The 22,579-nt window shown below is 36.0% G+C and overlaps 1 protein-coding gene across 5 annotated transcripts in view; it reads right to left on the minus strand.

The window, feature by feature from the left end:
• Positions 1 to 22,579, minus strand: part of SIK3 (SIK family kinase 3) — a 284,203-nt gene that overhangs the window by 106,108 nt on the left and 155,516 nt on the right. For all 5 annotated transcript variants that reach the window (XM_074216743.1, XM_074216746.1, XM_074216742.1 and 2 more), the window contains exon 3: positions 18,995 to 19,058. In XM_074216743.1, the coding sequence (XP_074072844.1) occupies positions 18,995 to 19,058 (64 nt within the window). The remainder of the gene's footprint in view (positions 1 to 18,994; positions 19,059 to 22,579) is intronic.

Below are 22,579 nucleotides of genomic sequence, written 5' to 3' on the forward strand. Positions count from 1 at the left end.
TGATAGGAGACACTTCTTAGGTTGAAGAATAATTTGGAAAAAAAAGATTTATAATTTGATAACTAAAATATAACAGAGAAAACTGAATTTTTCACATATATCACAGACAGGTACAGTCAAGTACATGTTCACACATAAACTGATTAGGTTTTAAAGCAGGGAAATTGTTCCTTTTTTTAAGAGTAATAACAGAGAATCAAATATATACCTTATATGAATTTCAAGTCAACCTATAAGTTTGTTAGATGTTTAAGAAAATCCTGTTATCAACTAAAATATTTCAAAAGAAATTTGCATGAGAAACAGTCTATAATATTGCAAAAGTGATCCTACTGACTCATCATCACAAGGATTAGGATGTCACTTGTTTTTTCCAACACTGGGGATAGTTTACTCATCTAAATACATACACCCTGTGATAGTAAATATTGTCCCTTATGACAACAAACAGCATTTGTTGATACTTGGTAGCTGAATTTCAGCTACAGCAAATAGCCACAAAATAGTTCTTCCCCTAAGCTAAAGCTTAGCTTAACTTCATTACCATCTAGTTGGGAATTATGCTGATAATGGCACATAAAGTACATTGTAAACATCACTGTAAACCAGAAAGTTGTTTTCAAATTTTCAGGATGTATTTATACAGATAGAGAAATCTTCATAACAAGAATCCTGGATAGGAAACAAATTCAGAGTAATAGCTTCCCTACAACTGAGTCACAGAGAGGCTTCTAGAGTACTAGACAAGTTGGGTGAATTGACCTGAGTCTTATAGCTAAGATGTTAGGAAGAACCAGGTATGTATAGCTCTGAGGACACTTTCATACATTGGCTAATTTTATTCCAATAAGTATGCTATTATTAATACTACTTTGTATTCATTCATCCTTCAAATTAAGTTAATGAAAATGAAATATTAAAACATCCCTACTATCTTAGTACCAAGTATAAAATGCAGGGTAAAAAATTTTTTCTTCAAAAAAAAGGTGTGTGGGGGGGGGTTGAAAGTAGAAGTCAGGGATATAATGGAAATTGATTTAAAATGAATCTCAAACCTGAAGAACATTAAAAAAAAAACCTGGTAGCAGAAATACTATGATTGTTGAAGGAACATTAATAACAAATCAACAGACCAACAAACAATAATCCACTTTAAAAAAGGATCTATAATTCTATCTTACAAAGCACATTTTTCTTTTCAAGAGAAATAATCATCAGGGCAGCTAGGTGACGCAGTGAATAGAGCACCTGCCCTGGAGTCAGGAGTACCTGAGTTCAAATCCAGTCTCAGACACTAAATTACCTAGCTGTGTGACCTTGGGCAAGTCACTTAACCCCATTACCTTGCCCATCCCCCAAAAAAGAGAGAAATAATCATCTATTGCACCAAATTAATAAGAAAAGAAGAAAAACAAGTTTCCAGTTTGGTGGCCAGAACAGCAGCTTCCTGAGGCACTGCAAGATGGTAATAAATGAATTCCCCAAATACGATGTTGAAGTTTCTCCAGAAACATGTCCCATGAAGTATCCAACAAAAGAAGAGGCACCTATGAGCTGTGGCATTCAGCTGCGTTGTCCAAGAACGCCAAACCCACCTTGAGTCGGACTTTCCTTTTCACTTCAAGAAATCATTAACTGTTGCTCTGACTCTAGATTTCCCTCAACTCAAGGCCTAATTATTCTAATCACATGTTTTGGTTGGTAAACTTTTTAATTAAAGATCTTTGAAGAGACAGTCATTCTTGAGAAACATAAAAATAAATCTTTGTGAAGGTTTATAATCAGGAGTTTATTTGGTTAAGCCACCCATTAATTAAAATGTCCAAGTCTCAACTGTCTTGCAGTAAATATTAATTATCAACAGACATCAAAACCTTTCTTGCTTAAGATTTCTTGATGTCTAAAATAATGAGAATTTTTAAAAAATCTCTTAATGGTTTCTAAGTATCTCATCTTTCAGAGATTAGAAAGTTCTCAAAATTGCTAGTAACACTCCATCCTTATCTCAATATTGATGCATTGGCTAATCATGGAATAGTCACTAACCCGAATTTACCTCTCCTTTTCAATCTATTAAATGAAAGAATCAAGTAAACTCTGTTGTATCATGTAGTTAGAAAATGGAGTAAAATGGAGAAAATATAGTAATATACTAACAGAGATCAATTTTAAAAGAATTCTGATAAAATATACCACACTTAAACAGCATTGAATTTTTCTTTAATATTTAGGAAGATGTGGCAGTGCTTCAAGGTGATCCTTATGAATCTCAATTATCATTCAAGTACAGTGATAGTAGTGAGATTTGTGCTTGACAGACTGTTGGGCAAACAGCTAGGATCCCAGGAGCCATGGGTGATATTTATATATCACTTTCCAAATTCTATAATTAAGATGTTAATTACCAAGTAAGAAGAACTCTCTCCTAACCAATCTTCAATGATATAATGACCAAAATACCTTTGTTCTCCAGGGATATGACAGCATGTTAGTTCAATATTACTTACGTTAAAAAGGCTAAGCCTTCCTTCTTTCTAGTCACTTCACAATTCATCTGCTTTCTGCCCAAGGCTCCAGCCTGGTGGGTATTTTAGGAAAGCAAACAGCCTACAGTGGTTTTCAGCTCCAGTTAAAAATGTCCTTTGGTTGCCCCTTGACAAATGGCTGGTTATATTCAATGTATATTCTGTATGTAGGCAGGATAAAAAATTCATCAAGTTAAGATATGAAATTTGACTTTCAGGAAAGGAAATTCATAGCAGTGGCCCAAACTAAAACAACATAGAGCAAAATGGCTAAAAAAAAATCTGGGGCAATTTTTGGAAGTTTCAGAAGGTAGTTAAAACAATTTAACACTCAATACTGATGATAAATTGTGATCTAAAAACTATCAGAATGAGTTAATGCAGCAGGACCTTCAGAAGAGTTGGTTTGGCTATTGAAGATGGATCAGTGGGCTGGCTAAAGACAAGACTGAACTACTGTCCCTAGGTTGCAATTATTGTTCCACAAGTTATACTTCTTGCTCTCTATACTCCAAGAATTCTGGTGAGTCCTTTCAGCTCAATTTTCTCAATAATGATTTTTGTTATCACTGTTGGTTAAAAATCATAAGATTAAATTTTTCTGCCAGTATTTCATACTTGCCAAACTAACAATCTTACTAATCAGTCAATGAATGTACATTAAGTATCTGCTATGTGCCAGGCAAGGGATATAAAAAGAGGCAAAAGACAGTTCCACTCCTGAAGTGAGATGAAGTTAATAATGAGTCATTTTAAAAATCAACCAATTTTTTTGTGGTGTATTCAAGCAAATTACTAACAGGGACAGTCTCAATTTTCTCTCTCATCTTTTTTTTTTAATCAGGACTAGATCAACATTACTGAATAAAGGAATGTAAGGGGCGGCTAGGTGGCGTAGTGGATAAAGCACCGACCCTGGAGTCAGTAGTATCTGAGTTCAAATCCAGTGTCAGACACTTAATAAAATTACCTAGCTGTGTGGCCTTGGGCAAGCCACTTAACCCCATTTGCCTTGCCAAAAATAAACAAACAAACAAATAAATAAATGCATAAGCAAATAAACAAATTAATGTAAATATGTTTTCCTAGATCTTTCCCACCATTAATTTCATTACAAATTTTCTATTATAATTCAAACCTCAGTAAATGCTATGACATAACTATTATGGCAAAAAAGTTTAAACAAATGATAGGATCACTCAGTATTTCCCAGATGAAGGGGATGCAGTTTCATACTCCACTCATATAAGTAAAGTAGTCCACAAAGGGCATTTTGTCCTTGCAACAGGAGATGGGAGAGAATGAAACCCCCACTAGATAACCAGACTGTTTTCTTTCAAAGAGGTCAAAAAAGTGCAAATAGAAGAAATGTATCAGTGTCAAAGTCAAGACATAAGTGGGGTAGTGTGGTACTAGGGAACTTACTTTATTTCTTAAATTCACTTTTCTACTAGATACAATGTCTTAAAAATGAACATACCACCAACATATATCAAATTCTAAGGTGTAGGGGGCGGAGCCAAGATGGCCACATGAAGGGATCAAGTCTTAGGCCTCTCTGATAAAAACTCAGAAACTAAGGACTCTAACTAAACTTTTGAGAGACAGAACCCACAAAGGGACCCAGTGAGGCAGTTCTCCTACTCAAGGTAACCTGGAAAAGAGCAGAAAGGTTCTGCTCCCCGGGGCCAGAGGGGTGGCCCCCCAGAGCAAAAGAACTTCAGCCTCTCAAAGGCAGCCCTGAGCTGCACGCCCGGGGGGGGGGGGGGGGGGGGGGGGGGGCACTGGCACAAAGTGGGGGAACAGTGGGGGACCTCTGCCAGAGCAAGCACGTGGAGCCCAGCCCTCAGGGCACACAGGGAGCAGCTTGGTCTTTCCACAGCCCAGACCTGGAAACAGAAGCAGGAGCCCCCAGGGCATGAGCCCATTGAGCTGAGGGAGGGGAGTGAAGAGAGACTGCAGAGCTCTGTCCTCTGCCCCTGGAACAGGACTCTGGGGCTCTGACCACATTCAGATCCTGATCGCAGTCTAGGCCCCCCCATAGAACAGCAGGGGTCCCCCACCTCAGCCCTGTGGCAGAGGGGGGTGCATACGGTCATTCACAGACCAGGAGGGAGGACAGAGCCTCACACACAGAGATCCTTGTGGGAGTGTCCCAAAAGCTCAGGAAGCACCCCAAAACCAGGCTCAGGCTGGGAAAATGAGCAAGCAGACAAACAAGAGGAAGACCATTGAGAAATAGTTTGCAAATGAGCCCAAGAAGGATCAAAATATTCAGTCTGAAGATGAGGAAGCACAAGCTCCTGCATCTAAAAACGCCAAGAAAAACAGAAATTGGGCTCAGGCTACTGACAGAGCTCAAAAAAGACATTGAAAATCAAATGAGGGAGTTAGAAGAAAAACTGGGAAAAGAAAGGAGAAAGATGCAGGAAAAACATGAAAATGAAGTCAGCAGCCTAGTCAAGGAAATCCAAAAAAATGCTGAAGAAAACAGCATGCTAAAAACCAGCTTAGGTCAAATGGATAAAACAGTTCAAAAAGTGATTGAGGAGAAGAATGCTTTAAAAAGCAAGATTGGCCAGATGGAAAAAGAGATAAGAAAACTCTCTGAGGAAAGCAAATCCTTCAGACAAAGAATGGAACTCAGGGAGATTGACGAATTTACAAGAAACCAGGATTCATTACTTCAAAACCAAAAAAATGAAAAATTAGAAGAAAACGTGAAACATCTCATTGAAAAAACAACTGATATGGAAAACAGACTTAGGAAAGATAATTTAAAAATTATTGGAACACCTGAAAGTCATGATCAGGAAAAGAGCCTTGACATCATTTTCAAAGAATTACTTCAGGAAAATTGCCCTGATATTCTAGAAGCAGAGGGCAAAATAGAAATGGAGAGAATCCACCAATCCCCCAGAGAAAGAGATCCCAAAACACCAACCCCTAGGAATATTATACCCAAATTCCAGAACTCTCAAGTCAAAGAGAAAATATTACAAGCAGCCAGAAGGGCACAGTTCAAATACCATGGAGCTACAGTCAGGATCACACAGGACTTAGCAGCAACTACATTGGAAGCTCGTAGGGCTTGGAATACAATATACCGGAAGGCAAAAGAGCTTAGAATGCAACCGAGAATCAACTATCCAGCAAAACTGAATGTCCTCTTCCAGGGAAAAAGATGGACTTTCAATGAACCAGGGGAATTTCAAGTGTTCCTGCTGGAATGGCCAGAGCTAAACAGAAGGTTTGATCTTCAGATACAGAACTCAGGTGAAGCATGGAGATTGGAGGAGAGGGGGGAAATATGAGGGACTTGATGATGAACTGCATGTATTCCTGCATAGAAAAATGACACTGATAATACTCATATGAACCTTCTCAGTTAATAGAGCAGGTAGAGGGAGTTTTTATAGTTGAAACAGAGGAGAAAGCTGACTCTTAAGATAAAATATGGTGTAAAAATGGAGTCAATATAAAAAAAGGAAATGTAATGGGAGAAAGAAAAAGGAGAGGGGGGAATAGGCCAAGATATCTCATATAATAAGATTTTTCTTTATTACAATGAGCTATTGCAATGATATGGAAGGGGGGGAAGGCAAAGGGGGAATAAGGGAATCTTTGCTTTCATCAGAGGTGGCTAGGAAAGGATACAGTATATATACTCAATGCGGTATAGACATCTGGAGTAAGAAGGAGAGGGGGGAGACAGGGAAGGGGGGGATGTGAGTGATGGAGGAGAGAATGGACCATGGGGGGAGAGTGGTCAGATATAACACATTTTCGTTTTTACTTCTTGCAAGGGGCTGGGATTGGATGGCCTGTCCGGGACCACAGGGCCCAGTGGATTCTGGGTGTAAGGGGTGGTATGGGGGCTTGGGGCCTCTTGGCCCCAGGACCAGGGATCTGTCTGCTGTGCTACTCAGCTACCCTACAGCAGAGTCAGAGTGAAAGGAGAGAGAAAATATAGTACATGGTAGTGGAGAAATACAAAAGGAAGGAGTTGCGATCAGCAATGGCAACGGTGGAAAAATATGGAAGTAACTTTTGCAAAGGACTTACCATAAAGAATGTGATCCACCCGGGACAGAGTTGTTGGTGTTGGAACAAAGACTGAAGCACATTTTTTATTATTAATATTTGGGGGGGTGCAGAGCAAAGGGGGCTGGGTGGCCTGCCTAGAGCCGCATAGCAGGGTGATCTTTGGGTGTCTGAGGCCGGATTTGGACCTGGGTGCTCCTGGCTCAAGGGCCAATGCTCTGTCCGCCACCCAGCCACCCCTACTATTATTACTATTTTATTTTATTTTGGGTCTTTTTTTCTTTTTTTGGTTTTTGTAGGGCATTGGGGTTGGGGTGGCTTGCATGTCACATGGCTGGGTGATTGTTGGGTGTATGGGGCCGGATATAGGCTCGGGTGCTCCCAGCTCCAGGGCTGGAGCTCCGTCCATTGTGCCACCTGGCTATACCTACAATTATTACTATCTTTTTTTTAATTTTAATTTTTTTCTCTCCCCTGTACTTTATTGCTCAAACGAATCTATATTTTGTGAGGGGAGGGGATATTCTGTTTACTCTTAAACAAGAATATTTTATTAATATATAAAAAACATTTGTACAAAAAGAGAATAAATAAATAGAAAAAAAGAGAAAAAAGAAACCAAGTGGAGTAACAACAATAATTAGGCAATAAATATTAAAAATTGGACATCCTAAATACCAAAATTAGGAAAGTTTTCTAAATAAGCTTCATTTAAATATGTGGAAATTGTCTTTTAACCACACATTTCTCCTCTTATGCAACTGAAAAATTAGCACAATATAAATGACAGTTACAGTTAATTTAAGGAAATATTCCACATGGAATATATTAATTTAGATGTTATTTTAAAGTATATATGGTAATTCAAACTAGAGTTACAAAGTATTCTCTTTTTTTTTGTCAAATACTTTCTAGTAGACACCTTCAAGGGGCTTATTTTAACAGATAAGAAAAGTTTATCAATTTCTTGGATATAAATGGATTCAGTTTGACAAATAAACCTTAAATGTATGCCACTTGCAAGTCTCTACAGGTGCTAGACATAAAAATTTAAATATAAAATATTCTCTGCCTTCAAGGAGTTAATATTTGTTGGGAGCTGCAATGTGTACATAAAAAAGTAAATGAAAAATAAATTGAGAAGTGAGAAAGTAGGAAAAAAAAACATTCACCAAGTACAAATAGTTTTCTATTAGGTATGAGACAATATGAATAATTAAAAATTATCTTGAAAAAATCTGTATCTTTTCTTTTCCTTTTCATCTACTTAATCAGAATATTATCTTATTAAGGAGATATGATAGTGGTATTGTGAGGGGGGAGGAGAAGAGCACAGTTTAGAAATTTCATTTCTTGATAGCTAATAAAAGGCAGTGTACTACAATGGAAAGAACCTGAGATAAGAAGTCATAGAAGAAGTCTGATTCTGGCTCTGAAAGTTGTCTTGAGATCATGTATTCCACCTCTGCGTCTCAATTTCTACAGAATTATTATTAAAAAAAACTGAAAACTTTAAAGTGCCATGTAAATATGATCTATGATTATGTCATATCACATTTTTAAAATTTTTCTCATTCTTTTAGTATCTTCCTCTTCTTGTGCTGTCTTGCAAAACAAGCCCCACAACACTTTCAAGAATTTATTTTCTCTGTGATAATAAGCACTGGGCATACAAAGAAAGACAAAGACAGGGTCCCTCCTGCACATTCAAATGAGGAAGAACCAAAGAGGGCAAGTTCAAGAAGGAAGCGCTGGGTCACTGGGAGGAACTAGCAGGGAAATCTTCTACTGGGAATGGAGGACAGACAGTGAAGAAACACCATCAGGAGGGGAAAAGCAAGAAGGTCAGTGTTGTCAGATTAAAACATATGTGGAAGGGAGTGAAAATAATAGAAGAATGGAAAAGCAGAAGGGGCCTGACCATGAAGGGACTTTAAAAAACAAAGCACTGCATATTTGATGTAGAGATACATAAGTTTAACCATTCATGAAACTTAAGTACTACTTTCTCATTTAGCACCCCCTAGTACTTATCTCTCTTCTGGGATCCAATTCACCAAAAATTTTCTGTTGAACATCTCTACCTAGAGTACCTAGAAGTTCCATCATTGTTTAAAGTTAACAGTTCCAAGAAGAAACTCATTATTTTTTCAATGTAAACTTGACCCAAATCCCAACTTTCTCACCAAAATTATACACCAGAGATAAAAGTTTCAGACATAAAGCTTGAAACCACACCAAAACTTTCAGACACTGGGGGGGGGGGGGGGGGAAGAGAAATGTGTCAAGATGGTGAAGTGGAGGCTGGAATTCTCAGAAGTTCTTCCCCAAACGACTCTAATGCCTTGAATTATGACTCTAACCTAAATTCTAGAGAGGCAGAACCCACAGAAAGACTGAATGAAAGAATTTTTCAATCCAAGACAACTGGAAGATCCATGAGAAGGGTCTGTTCCACCATGGTTGGAAAGGGCACCAATTTAGCTCCTGAACTTGAACAGAGCAGCTCCAGCCTTCCAGTAATAGCCCATGGGGCACCTGGGTCCCTGGGGGTACTTAGGTCCCCGGCAGCTGGGATGATTTCTATATGTCTAAACCTGGGGATCACCAAGAACAATTTGGAGGGTCAATGAGAAAATTCTGCTGCAGCAGAGTGAGCACAAAGCCCAGGTCAGTCAGGCCTCAGTGCAGCCCCAATCTGGGAACCTGAAGAGTCAGCCAGCAGCTACATCCAGAAGGCTCAATCCAAACAGTAAGGGGGTCAAGGGAGACTGCAAAGGTCTCTCTAAGACAGGACTCTGCTGCTTTGCCCATACTCAGATCCAGGTCACAATCTGGGGCCTACCAATTGCCATAGTAGAGCAGCTCCAAGGCAGAGAGGAGTGCCTCTAGTCATCCACAAACCAGAGCACAGGCAAAACAGCAGTCAAAGCCTCTCATAAGATCTTAAAGGAATTGAGATTCTTTGGGGGGGGGGGGGGGGGGGGAAGGGGAAGAGAAGATGTGTGTTCAAAAAACCCCTCTAAAGCTTGGGAAAATGTGTTAAAATCAAGTGATAGGTTAGGAAAATGAACAAACACCAGAAAAAAAAAGAACCTGACCATAGATAATTACTTTGGTTCAGTGGAGAATCAAAGCACACACTCAGAATATGACAAAGTCAAAGCTTCTGTATACAAAATCTCCAAGAAAAATAGGAATTGGTACCAGGCTATGGAAGAACTCAAAAAGAATTTTGAAAATCAAATAAGAGAGGTAGAGAAAAAAATTGGGAAGAAAAATTAGAGCAATGCAGGAAAATCATAAAAACTAAGTCAGTAGCTTGGTGAAGGAGATACCAAAAACTACTGAAGAAAATAAATCTTAAAAACTAGCTTGGGTCAAATGGAAAGAGAATTGGGGGGGGGGGGGGGCAGCTAGGTGGCGTAGTGATAAAGCACTGGCCTTGGAGTCAGGAGTGCCTGGGTTCAAATCCAGTCTCAGACAATAATTACCTAGCTATGTGGCCTTGGGCAAGCCACTTAAAACCCCATTTGCCTTGCAAAAACCTTAAAAAAACACACATAAGAGAACTGGCCACATGGAAAAGGAGATAAAAAAGCTCTCAAGAAAATAATTCCTTCAAATGTAGAATGGAGCTAAGAGAAGCTGATAACTGTGAGAAATCAAGACACAGTAAAACAAAACAAAAAAAAAATGAAAAACTAGAAGAAAACATGAAACATCTGATTGGAAAAACAACTGACCTAGAAAACAGATCCAGGAGGGATAATTTAAAAATTATTGGGCTACCCAAAAGTCACATCCAGGAAAAGAATCTAGACTTCATTTTTCAAGAAATTCTCCAGGAAAATTTCCCTGATATCCTAGAAGTAGAGGGTAAAATAAAAATTGAGGGAATCCACCGATCACCTCGTGAAAGAGATCCCAAAATAAAAACTCCCAGGAATATTACAACCAAATTCCAGAATTCCCAAGTCAAAGAGAAGATATTACAAGCATCCTGAAAGAAACAATTCAACTACCATGGCCCTACAGTTTAGTAACACAGGATTTAGCAGCACCTACATTAAAGGCTTATAGGGTTTAGAATATGATATTCCAGAAGGCAAATGAAATTGAATTACAACTGAGAATTAACCACTAAGCAAAACTGAACATCCTCTTCCAAGGGAAAAGACAACCATTCAATGAAATAATGGAATTTCAAATGTTCCTGTTGAAACAGAGCTAAACAGAAAGTCTGAACCTCAAGTACACGACTCAGGTGAAGCATAGAAGGGTGGACAAGAAAGACAAATTATGAAAGATTTAATGATGTTAAACTGTTTTATTCCTACATGGGAAGATGATACTGATAACTCTTATGAACCTTCTCATTTATTAGGGTAGTTAGAAGGAGCATATAGACAAGGCACAGGAGAGAGCTGAATATGAAGGCATAATATATTATAAAGATGGAGTCCATGGACAAGAAAGGAATGTACTGGGTGAAAGAGAAAGGAGAGATAGAATGAGTTAAAATACTTCATGTAAAAGAGACAAGTAAATGCTTTTGCAATGGAGTGGAAGGGAATAAGGTGAAGGGAGTAAATAAGCCTTCATTCTCATTGGAAGTGGCTCAGAGAAGAAAGAACATACACACTAAATAGGGTATAGAAATCTATCTTATCCTTGAGAAAAAAGGAAAGGAAAAGGATGGGAGAAATGGGATAAGGGAGAGGAGATGGGGTATACATGATAGAAAAGAGGGAAGATCGTGGGAGAGGATAGTCACATACAACACACTTTTGAGGAAGGAAAGGTGAAAGGAGAGAGAGAATAGAATAAATGGAAATGAGGAGGAATAGGATGGAAGGAAATATAGCTAGCAACTGTGGGGAAAAAAAAAAATTGAAGCAATTTCTCTGATGGACTAATGATAAAGAATGTGATCCATGCCAGAGACAGAGCTGATGGTACCTGAACACAGACTGAAGTACACCTTTTTCCCCTCTCACTTTATTTTTCTAGAAGTTTCTCTATCTTTGTGGGGGACAAGTGGGATTATGTTTACTCTTACAACAAGACTATTATAGAAATGTGAAAATAAATCAATTAAATATTCAAATAGTTAAGCAAAAAATAAAATAAAATTTAAAATACAAAAAGCCTTTCTGACACTACAGAAACTCTAGATCTCTCTCTCTCTCTCTCTCTCTCTCTCTCTCTCTCTCTCTCTCTCTCTCTCTCTCCCTCCCTCCCTCCCTCCCTCCCTCCCTCCCTTAAGAGAGATGAGGGAATTTAAGTGTGGAATATTTCATATGCTGTCAGACTGAGTTGGATACTAGTTTTTATGAAATGCTAGTTTTTTTCTTTGTAACAAGGGATGGTTTTCTGAGTAGGGGAGTAAAAGGGGCATATTTAAAAATAAAAGTGATATTAAAAAAAGATAGAGTAAATTTCCAAATGTATATAAAAACCTGTGTAACTTAGGATAAATCACTTATCTTTTCTAGGCCTCAATTTCTGCATCTATAAATGTTTCCTAGTTCTAATTCTATATTCTTAATCCAACTAGGATACAAAGTCTTAGAGGATCATAAACTAAGACCTAAGAGTCATCTAATTCAATTCTCTCAAGATGAGGAAAATGAACAGAACCTTGACTCATGCTAAATCTGAAAGAACTAAGGTGTCAACTTGCCCAAGGACAGTAAGTGAATGACAGAACAAGATTCATATCACACTTCTTATGGTAGCTCCCTTTTCAAGTATACTTTTTCTACTCTAATCAATGTAGAAGATTTTTTACTGTGATCACTTTAGAAAAAAAAAATTCTATCAAGGACAGTATAGGCCCAGAAAGATCTTGAAGACAATCACCGATATTGGGAGAGTCGGAGGGGTGGGGGTGGGGAGCCTGCAAGAAGAGACCTTAAAAGAATGACATTCTGCCTCTACTGTTGTAATATATGAAGGATTGTTCTGACTGCCCTTCTATAAGGGCACAAGCAGATTACTGTTTTTCACTAATAACCTAGAATATTTTGTTAACAAAGTAAACTACTTCTTTTGGGGTCTTAAACTGTTTCCATGTTTGTGTAGGATTATGGAGGTGTGATGGGCAAAAACTGTCACATTTCTTGAGTATAAGACAAATGCTAAATGAGGCAGAAGATGATTCTGTGATATGTTCATTGCTCACTCTAATGCTCGCCAAAGTCTGAATTGAGGCTATCCCTATTCTCAAGTTTCAACACTGAGACAGCAAATCCTGAAAACAGCAATGTCAAAAAGTCAATCCACACAAATGCAATGTTGATCATGAATGTCTCAAATTATATATTCTCTTATATACAATCCAATCATTATAAATAACGTTATATTTAAATATTAAAGAAAAGCAACAGATATGTTAATAATTTGAGTTCAGAGCTTATGGAATACATTCTACCTCTTATCTCTAAGGCAAAAGTAGTTCATCACTTTCTTTAAATGAATTAACATTTGCTGTAGTGGCCAACAATACCAAGGATCAGCTTTTTCCTAGTTGAATTATATGTAAAGATAACTTTCTGTTTTGCTAACTTATTAGATAATTCAAAAGGGATTCAGGGTTACTCACTGATAATAGAAAAATTAAATGGCAAATAAGACACCAAATTAAACAGAAGTTAAGCAGAATAAGAAATTAAATAGGGGTGGCTAGGTAGCACAATGGATAACAGCACCAGCCATGGAGTCAGGAGTACCTGAGGTCAAATCTGGCCTCAGACACTTAATAATTACCTAGCTGTGTGGCCTTGGGCAAGCTACTTAACCCCATTTGCCTTGCAAAATCCTAAAAATAAATAAATGAACGAATAAGTAAACAAATAAATAAATAGATGGTTATCAAAGAGGAAAGTACTTAGTACCTTAGCTTATACATCTGTGACACAAGCCAGAAATTTACAAAAAGAGTTCAAGAGAAAAAAGTTTCATCAAGGACTCCTTTAAGTTATATGCAATGGCCTCCAAATAAGTATTGTTAAAGATATCATTGGTCAAATAAGATTAAATTTATATTATTTTCATTGTCTTGTTTCATAGTGTTCATATAAAGTAAGTTACTTTTTAATTGGTGGGATGGCAAATTTTGATACCTGTTTTCAAGACTGGTTTAGTAATAGCTGTTGAAAGAAACAGAATTATAGTAAAATTCCCTGAGTAGTCATCAGTAACATCAGTAACATTGTGATAGGGTGAGAGTCAGAGAGGCAGGCTAGTGAGAAAAATACTAGCCTTTTAAAAATAATTTATCAAAGAATTAACTAATACATCTCCCAAAAGCCTTAATAATTTTACAAGAACATTTTTTAATTTTAAAAAAATTATAGAATATTAAATTTTCCTACCTTTATATTTTCCTCCAAATTTCAGAGCCTATAAAAGGCCATATAAATAAATTTAAGTTATCTTAAAGACAGTAAACACTTTCAAGTAGCCAAAAAGTCTGATGAAAAACAATGAAATATAAATTATGCAAATAATCCTCAAATACATCAATGTCTCACTCATTTTTGACTAGGACATAAAGAGTATATATTTTTCTTTTTCCAGAATCAAAATTTGAGTGGAGAAATTAAATTAGTCTAAGAAGGTAGAGAAAAAAATCCCAGAGAACTTTTGATAGTCATCAAAAAAATGCTAATTACCCATATGTCTTTGGTGAACATCTCTATGTTAATATTATTCTTTTCTGGAATCCTTTAGTACACAGATTCAATTATTTTATATTATCCTTAATTTCTGGGTAAATTGCTTTCTGTTGGCATATGTATGAGATGCAAGCTAATTTAGATGGTAAGAAGCAGCCTATTTTAGTGAATAGAGCCTTATTCTCATAGAGTTCTGCCTCTGGCTGAGTGACTCTGACAATGAACTTTTCAGCTCCCTAGAAAGTTTTCTTTCTGTTTTTTTTAAATCTATTTTTATTAACTTTTTAAAAAATATATTACTCTTTTTAAAAAAAATTTTCATTCTCTTTCTAGCTCTTCCCCATTCATTGAGAAATCAAATAATACATGTGAAGCTAAGCAAAACATGTTTCCACATTAGCCATATTGATAAAAAAAGAAAAAAGAAAAAGCAGTAGATCATTATACTGATTAGGGAAACTAAGTCATTTACAACTGATCACATATAATGTTGCTATTATTGTATACAATGTTTCCCTGGTTCCATTCACTTCACATTTTAATCAGTTGATTTAAGTCTTCTCAGGCTCTTTCTGAAATCATCCCCCTTATCATTTCTTACAACATAAAAGTATTTCATCACAAACGTACATCCCAATTTGTTCAGCCATTCCCCAACTTATGGGTAAAATATATTTAAGGCAGAACTAGAAATTTTTTCAACTGGGAGCTCCCTATGCCAATGAAATCATAGAACCAACTCTTCATCTCCCTTCCCCCACCAACCTCACATGAATTAAAATAGCTTAAAGCACTGTATAGATTTATTTTATTCATGAACAGAATCTCCTATTCAAAAGATATTCCAATGCTTATAGAATGTATAAATACTTCTTCAGTACTTTCAAAGATTTGTAATTTTGCTTGGCTATATCCTCCCTCTCAATTATGCATTTATCACAACCCATCTATGATTTAGTAAGATGTCCTTGAAAGTTGTGGCCAAACATGACCAGAAAGGATAATGATCTTTGTTGGAAGGGTTGTAGGAAATATGGGACACTATTACATTGTTGGTGGAGCTGTGAACTCATCCAACCTTTCTGGAGAGAAATTTGGAATTACACCCAAAGGGCAACAAAAATGTGTATACCCTTTGATCCAGCAATACCATTACTGGATCTATACCCTTGAAAAGATGATGAAAAAGGGTAAAAACATCACTTGTACAAAAATATTCATAGCAGCCCTGTTTGTGGGGTGGCAAAGAATTGGAAATCAAGTAACTGTCCTTCAATGTATGTCATGGAACACTATTGTTCTATTAGAAACCAGGAGGGATGGGAATTCAGGGAAGCCTGGAGGGATTTGCATGAACTGATGATAAGTGAGATGAGCAGAACCAGAAAAACACTGTACACCCTAACAGCAACAAAGGGGCAGTGATCAAACTTGATGGACTCGCTCATTCCATCACCGCAACAATCAGGGACAATTTGGGGTTGTCTACAATGGAGAATACCATCTGTATCCAGATAAAGAACGGTGGAGTTTGAACAAAGACAAAGGACTATTACCTTTAATTCAGAAAAATAACTGATATCTTATTGTCTGATCTTACTATCTCTCTTATACTTATACTTCCTTAAGGATATGATTTCTCTCTCATCACATTCAATTTGGATCAATATATACCATGGAAACAATGTAAAGACTGACAGATTGCCTTCTGTGTGGGGTGGGGGGGAGGGAAATAAGAGTAGGGGAAAAATTGTAAAACTCAAAATAAATAAAATCTTTAAGGAAAAAAAAAGTTGTGGCCAAAAAAAATAGTCTATCTTTAGCCAACGTGGTGACTGATGCCCAAGGACTTCCCACTCTTTTCTCTAGACCAAACTGACCTCATTTCTTATCATGGGTTTATTACAGGTCCATTCTCACCTGGATACTGACTCTCCTCATTCTCACTTCCATCAAAGACAACCCAAAGCCCCTCTCCATCCCAATCATTGGGGTCACTCCCTGTGCTTTCAATGTTCTGGACTATTTTCCTTGCCATTGTTTACCAAGATCTATACTGCCTTATTATCAGGCCTGCAATGTTTATCATCTGGCTTTTATTTCTACTGTGGAGGCTAATCCTATTCTATGTGATTTTTTCCTAATTAGAATGGAAGTTCTTTGAAAACAGATATTGTCCTCCCTTTTCTGACTAATAAAGAAATGGATTTCTTCCGTCACAGGGTCAAAATTCAAAGTCATTCCTACCTGGTAGGATCTACCATATACTGCCCAGTGTTGGCACAATCTTCAAGAACCCATGATATGATGAAACAATAAATGAGGTTTAGAGTAGAATAAATGAAAGTATTATTAATTATCTACTCAGAATATTAAATTTGGCTTTTGTACTATTGAGTCAAAGATTGAAGATTTGAAAATATTTCTACAGATTACTGTTATGTACTTTAAATAACTCAAAATTCAAAAAAGTAATTAATGAATAATTAATTGATAAACAAACGTCGAATCAAATTAATTCCACAACACTAGCAATCATTGTGCTTAACTAGCAGTAAGAATTTCATAATACAATAAAATTTCTTTTTAATCGAATCCATGGAACAAAGGTGCCACATAAATATAATAAACACATAAATTTCATCCTTTATTAAAGGAGTGTTAAAAGGTATTTTGATTTATTTTGGAAATGATAAGAAATGCTAGGACATTACCAAACTGATATATGATCAAAGAGGTAAACAATTAGTTTACTGAGGCAGCTAGGTGGCACAGTGGATAAAGTACCGGCCCTGGAGTCAGGAGGACCTGGGTTCAAATCTGGTCTCAGACACTTAATAATTACCTAGCTATGTGGCCTTGGGCAAGCCACTTAACCCCATTTGCCTTGCAAAAAAACTTAAAGAAAAACAATTACTTTACTAAGCAAGTAAGCTATCAACAGATATGAAAAAAAAATTTTCCAAATCCTCAATTAAGAATAATGTAAATTAAAGCAAATGTGATTCCTCATCATGGCCATCAAATTGGTCAAGTTAACAAAAAACAATAATGACAAATGTAGGAAGATAGGATCATTAATGGACTTTTGGTGAAGCTATGAATTTGGAACTTTGCCCAAAATGTCACTAAATTAGGAATACTCTTTGTCTCAGCTATACCACTATTAGGCCTATACATCAAAGAGAACAAAGAAAAAAAGAACACATGTGCAAAAAAATATTCATAGCAGGTCTGTCATGGAGGTAAAAACTGGAAACTACTGTATTACATAAAATAATGAAAGATAAAGGAAAACTTGTATGAAATAATAAAGTAAGAAGAGGGCAAAATCAGAAGAAGAATGTGTACAATAACAATAGCATTATAAAGACATACAACTCTAAAAGATTTAAGTATTCCAATCAATACAATGACCAACCACAATTTCAAAGAACTGATAATGAAACATTCTAACCATTACCTAAAAACAAGCTGAATTCAGGGAGCCTTTAATCCAAAAACTAAGCACAAGGATAACACCAAACAAAAAAAAAAAAAAAAAAAAAAAAATTCACCTTTCCTATCCATCTCAAAAGTCAGAAGAGTAAATAAGTACAGAGAGTACTCCTATCTGGGATGTGTTGCAATACTAAATGCTTTTTACACAACAGAGGTCATAATGAAGCATACAGTTAAAATCTGGTCAAAAGATAGTGAGCAATATCAAAGGTGTTCAGAGGTAAAAACTTCCTATATAAGAACTTAGGAAGAAAATGCAAACAATTAAAGTCCAAGTAGCCACAAATGATCAATAAAGAAAACCCCACTTTCAAATTGAAATCACTTAGAATAGTTTCAATTGATAAGTTACCTAAGATCTATAAACAGAAACATATTCCTATAAGCCATATTCAAACAAAAATTCTAAAATAAAAATTTTAAAGTCTAATACCAAAAAAATGAATTTTTCCAAGAATGTACTAAAAGGAAAAAATATTTATATCAATCTAATTTTGTTTGTTTTACCTTTATTCCTTATTACTGGTGTTAAAAATATTTGTTTTCTTCTAAAAACAAAACAAACTTTTCCCTCAAAAAAGCAAAAGACACCAGTCTCCTCTTTTTATATAATTATGAATTAATAATGTACAACATCCCTTTGTGACAGTGTCACTGAAATAGCTAGGGAAAGCATCACAGTAAGAAAGAATAACAGTTGCTGAAAGGAAAAAATCTTGAAAATTAACAAGAGTCAAGGAAAACTGTGAACACACAGAAGAGAATATGGCTTTATATTTAAATATATCACAGTTAAACATTTCTGAGATTGACTGCTTTGGTGTATCATTCTCATTCATATATTCCTCCCTCAGTCTCTTCTATATCTCTCTATCCCCATCTCCTCTACTCTGTACATGGATTCATGTGCCACGCATGCAAATACAGGCTATCTATGCACATGTGTGCCCATAGAAAGAGCTAAAACAGCCTACTGGAATGTGTGTTTGGTTTTGGAAGTCTTTGGAAGTATTAAGTGGTTAACCTAGACTGCCAAAATTGGCCAAAACACCTGAATATCCATTGGCAGCTTAAGGATGACGAAGTGATTTTTCAAGTTGAATCAAAAATATTTTGCTCTACAGAAACTGACAACACTGAAATGCAATGACTAGTGACACCTACACTGAAGGGACCAATACAATGAGTCTTAAAGTTTATTCAATACAATTTTTGTCTAAAGAATATAATAAAGATACTTACCAAATATTTCTCCTCCACTAGCATATTCTGTCACCAAATAAATCATCCGCTCTGTTTCCATAACCTGGGTGCAAATGTAAGAAAATGACAATGATATATATGACAGGAAGGCAACTAATGATTCCTTCTTAATCATAGGGAAGGTTGACATGTATTACTTGCTACAAAGTTAAAACACTTTTTTTTCCTAATAGATATAAATGCTGCTAAAGAAGCTGGAATGGGGGAATTCTTGTGTAGGAAATTTACTAATTGACAGAGACCATCTCTCTCACCCTTGTTCTTACCAATGTCTTTATTTCTTCCCAAACTCCAGAGAACTGAAAAATATAGAAGGTACTAAGAAGCAAAGCTAAAAGTTATATCCCATATAAATACTAAATCTCAGAAATATGGAAGAGGAAAAAAAAAACTTAAAAAAAGCCCAGAAACTATAATTTCATGTCTTCTCATTTACTTCAAAACTATTACTATCAAAATTTTATTTTTGAAATGTCTTTCCCTGAGCTATCTATCCTGTCACATTGGCCAGGTATAAAAGTCAACAGGGGAATCCAGCAACCAAGAAATAAAATGAGATTTTAAGTTTTCTTCAGAGAGACAGTGTACAACAACGGACAGATGATATCTCTCCTAAGGTGTCCCATTTTAAGAAAGCTATACAATTGAAAGAGTATCCTGGAAAACAACAACCAGGACAGTGAAGTGTCTCTGTTTCTCACATTACTAAGAACTGGAAATGCTGAAAAGAAATCTTGGGAGGGACATAATAATAGGGCTTCAACTATCTGAAGGACTAACACATAAAGGAAGATGTGTTATGCCTGGATCCAAAACTAGGAGCAAGAAATGGAAGTTTTAAAAAAGTCAGCTTTAGGCTTGAAGGAATGAAAAACTTCCTAACAAAGATATACAAAGTCAGCCACTAAAAACTATAAGAGCACTTCTCAGGTACACTGGAGAATAGATCATTTTTCAGGCTTAAGTTAGAATCATTTGACTGTGAGATCCTTTGCCACTTGTGGTTCCCTTTTTCTTTGAAAGCTGGAGTACTCGCCAATACAATGGCAGCTGCCAGAGGACATAAAATGAAAGTCCCTCAAAAAGATAAAGAAAGGTATGAAGATGTTATTAATATTATATCTAAGACATGGGAAGATAGTTTTATGTCTAAAAACATGGTGGGCTGGTAAAACTGTAGACAAAGTGTAAGTTTTTAAAATCCAGATACAAAGCTAACCAAATTAAATCAATTTCTTGAGAAAGATTAAAAAGAGACTGAAGGTAAATTTAAGCTAAATTCAAGAAGTATCTATGGTCTGTCAGTAGAGAAGAGTCAAATTGGGTTCTCTGCAATTTAGAAAACGTTTAGAAGGCACCAGGATGAGCAAAAACTTAGAGTGGGATTTACTTCTAGGGCAAGGCACAGGTGGGGACAAGCATAATTTCATCTGACCAATTTCAACAGGTCAAGTCCTGCAAACATGATCCATTTTCCTTTGTAGAGATTAATCCTCAGCAGAAGCCTTCTATTTTAACACTTACTATTAAAACATGGTCTTTCTTTAAAGTCTGAGCATTGTGCACTGAATTTGTTTTAAGTCTCAAACATTTCCTTCAATCATCCACATGCCTGGACCAGTAACAAGCAAATATTAAAGGATAATAATGATAATGTTACTCATTTTAACAAAGTAAGACTCAGAGTATGGGATTGGGGCTGGGTAGAGGAGTGGAGGGTAGAAGGGGGGGTCCTATCCTTCATTACTAGGGAAGAGCCATTCCAACAGACTTTTAAATAGGGTTATTCCCTATTCCCAAGGAGCAGTTAGGTTGGCACAGAAGAGTGATGGATATGTAGTCAGGAAAATATATCTTTCTAAAATCAAATTCAACTGTAGACACTTAATCTGTGAGCCTAGGTAAGTCACTTATCCCTATTTGCCTCAGTTTCTTCACCTATAAAATGAATTGAAGAAAATGGCAAAGCACTCTAGTATCATTGCCAAGAAAATCCACAAAATGGTAATAAAAACTTAACACACCACCAAAAACACAACTAAACAAAAATTAGACTATTCAGATAAAAATACATGTTTGCCTATATAATGTCAGAAGCTTCAAAATTATTTTCTGCAAGTCAATGATCACATGCTGTCCTACACTTATACCTGATCTGATGATGTTTTTGACCTTAAATTGAGGTGAGATAGTTATATCTAGAACATCAGTATTAAAATAAGGATTGATATAAAGACCTAGAGGAGAAAAGATGATAACGCAACTGTCAGTAAATCAGACATAGAATCATAGAATTTCAATACTAGAAGAAATTTTAGTGATCAGGTACCATAATCTTTATATTTTTAAAATGAAGAAAATGAATTTTAAAAAGGTTAAGGAATTTCCTAAGATGGCACATATGATAAAGCAACAAAACTAAGATTGGAAGCCAGGAGAGGCAATAAGCTATAGGGAAAGAGCAATGGATTTGGAATAATGAGACAGAATTTTACTGTGGCTCTATTACTTACAGTATGACCCACAAGATAAAGTAAAAGAATATCAGAGAAACATCTTCTTATAATATGGAAAATTATAACATCACTGCTCCTGAGGGTAGTTTGAGAGTCTCCAAATCACCCTAAATGTCCCAGAAGCCCTTCTTGTAACACTGGGCAAGCCACTTTACCCTGTATGCCTCAGAGTCTCACCTGCAAAATGAACTAAAGAAAGACAAGACAAACCATTCCAGTTTCATTGCAAAGAAAACCACCAAAGGGGTTAGAAAGAGTTGGACACAACTGATCATGAACAACCCAGTTTAAGAGTTGGTAAGTTCTCTCTCTCTTTGCAAATCATTATGAAATTCTCCCTCCTTCAAAAAAAAAAAAAAAAAAAGGACGGGGGGAATAGAAGGGAGAGATGTGGAAGGAACAGCAGGAGTATGAGAGAATACTTCAATTAGGAAATGGATGAATAAAAAATATAAATCATATATGAATGATATATGAATGGAATAGACCATCAATGTAATGTAACAAAGAAAAAAATATAAGCAACCTAAGAAAAGCACAGGGTTACATCTCCTACTCAAAACTGTGAAAGTATATGATATGTTTTTCTTCTAATTATTTTTAAATCGATATCTTGGTTTTTCCATCACCAAAATTTCTCCCAGTTTTACTGCTTCAAATCTACTGGAGAGAATCATTCCATACAAGAAATTAAAAGATTTAACTGTGAAAATCCTAACTTCTACAAAAAATTGTGGGGAAGTTGTCTTCTCATTTTTCTTTTTTTTGGGTCCATACTTATTCCTTATAATTTTGCAACATAAATTTTTGAATGTTTTGTGGTTGTTCCTTCCATTTATATTGTTGTAGTCATTGCAAATGTTATTCCATTGCCTTTAATTACTACATTCTGTATCATATCATGTAAATCCTTCCATGCTTCTCTGTATTCATCACATTTCTTACTTTTTAAAGTAATTAAAGTAATATTCTATTACATTCATGTGCCACCATTTGTTTAGATATTCTCCCATTGATGGGCATCTACTTTGTATTCATTTTTTTTGCT

Source organism: Macrotis lagotis, chromosome 1, assembly GCF_037893015.1.
Source record: "Macrotis lagotis isolate mMagLag1 chromosome 1, bilby.v1.9.chrom.fasta, whole genome shotgun sequence".
Lineage (NCBI taxonomy): Eukaryota > Metazoa > Chordata > Mammalia > Peramelemorphia > Peramelidae > Macrotis > Macrotis lagotis.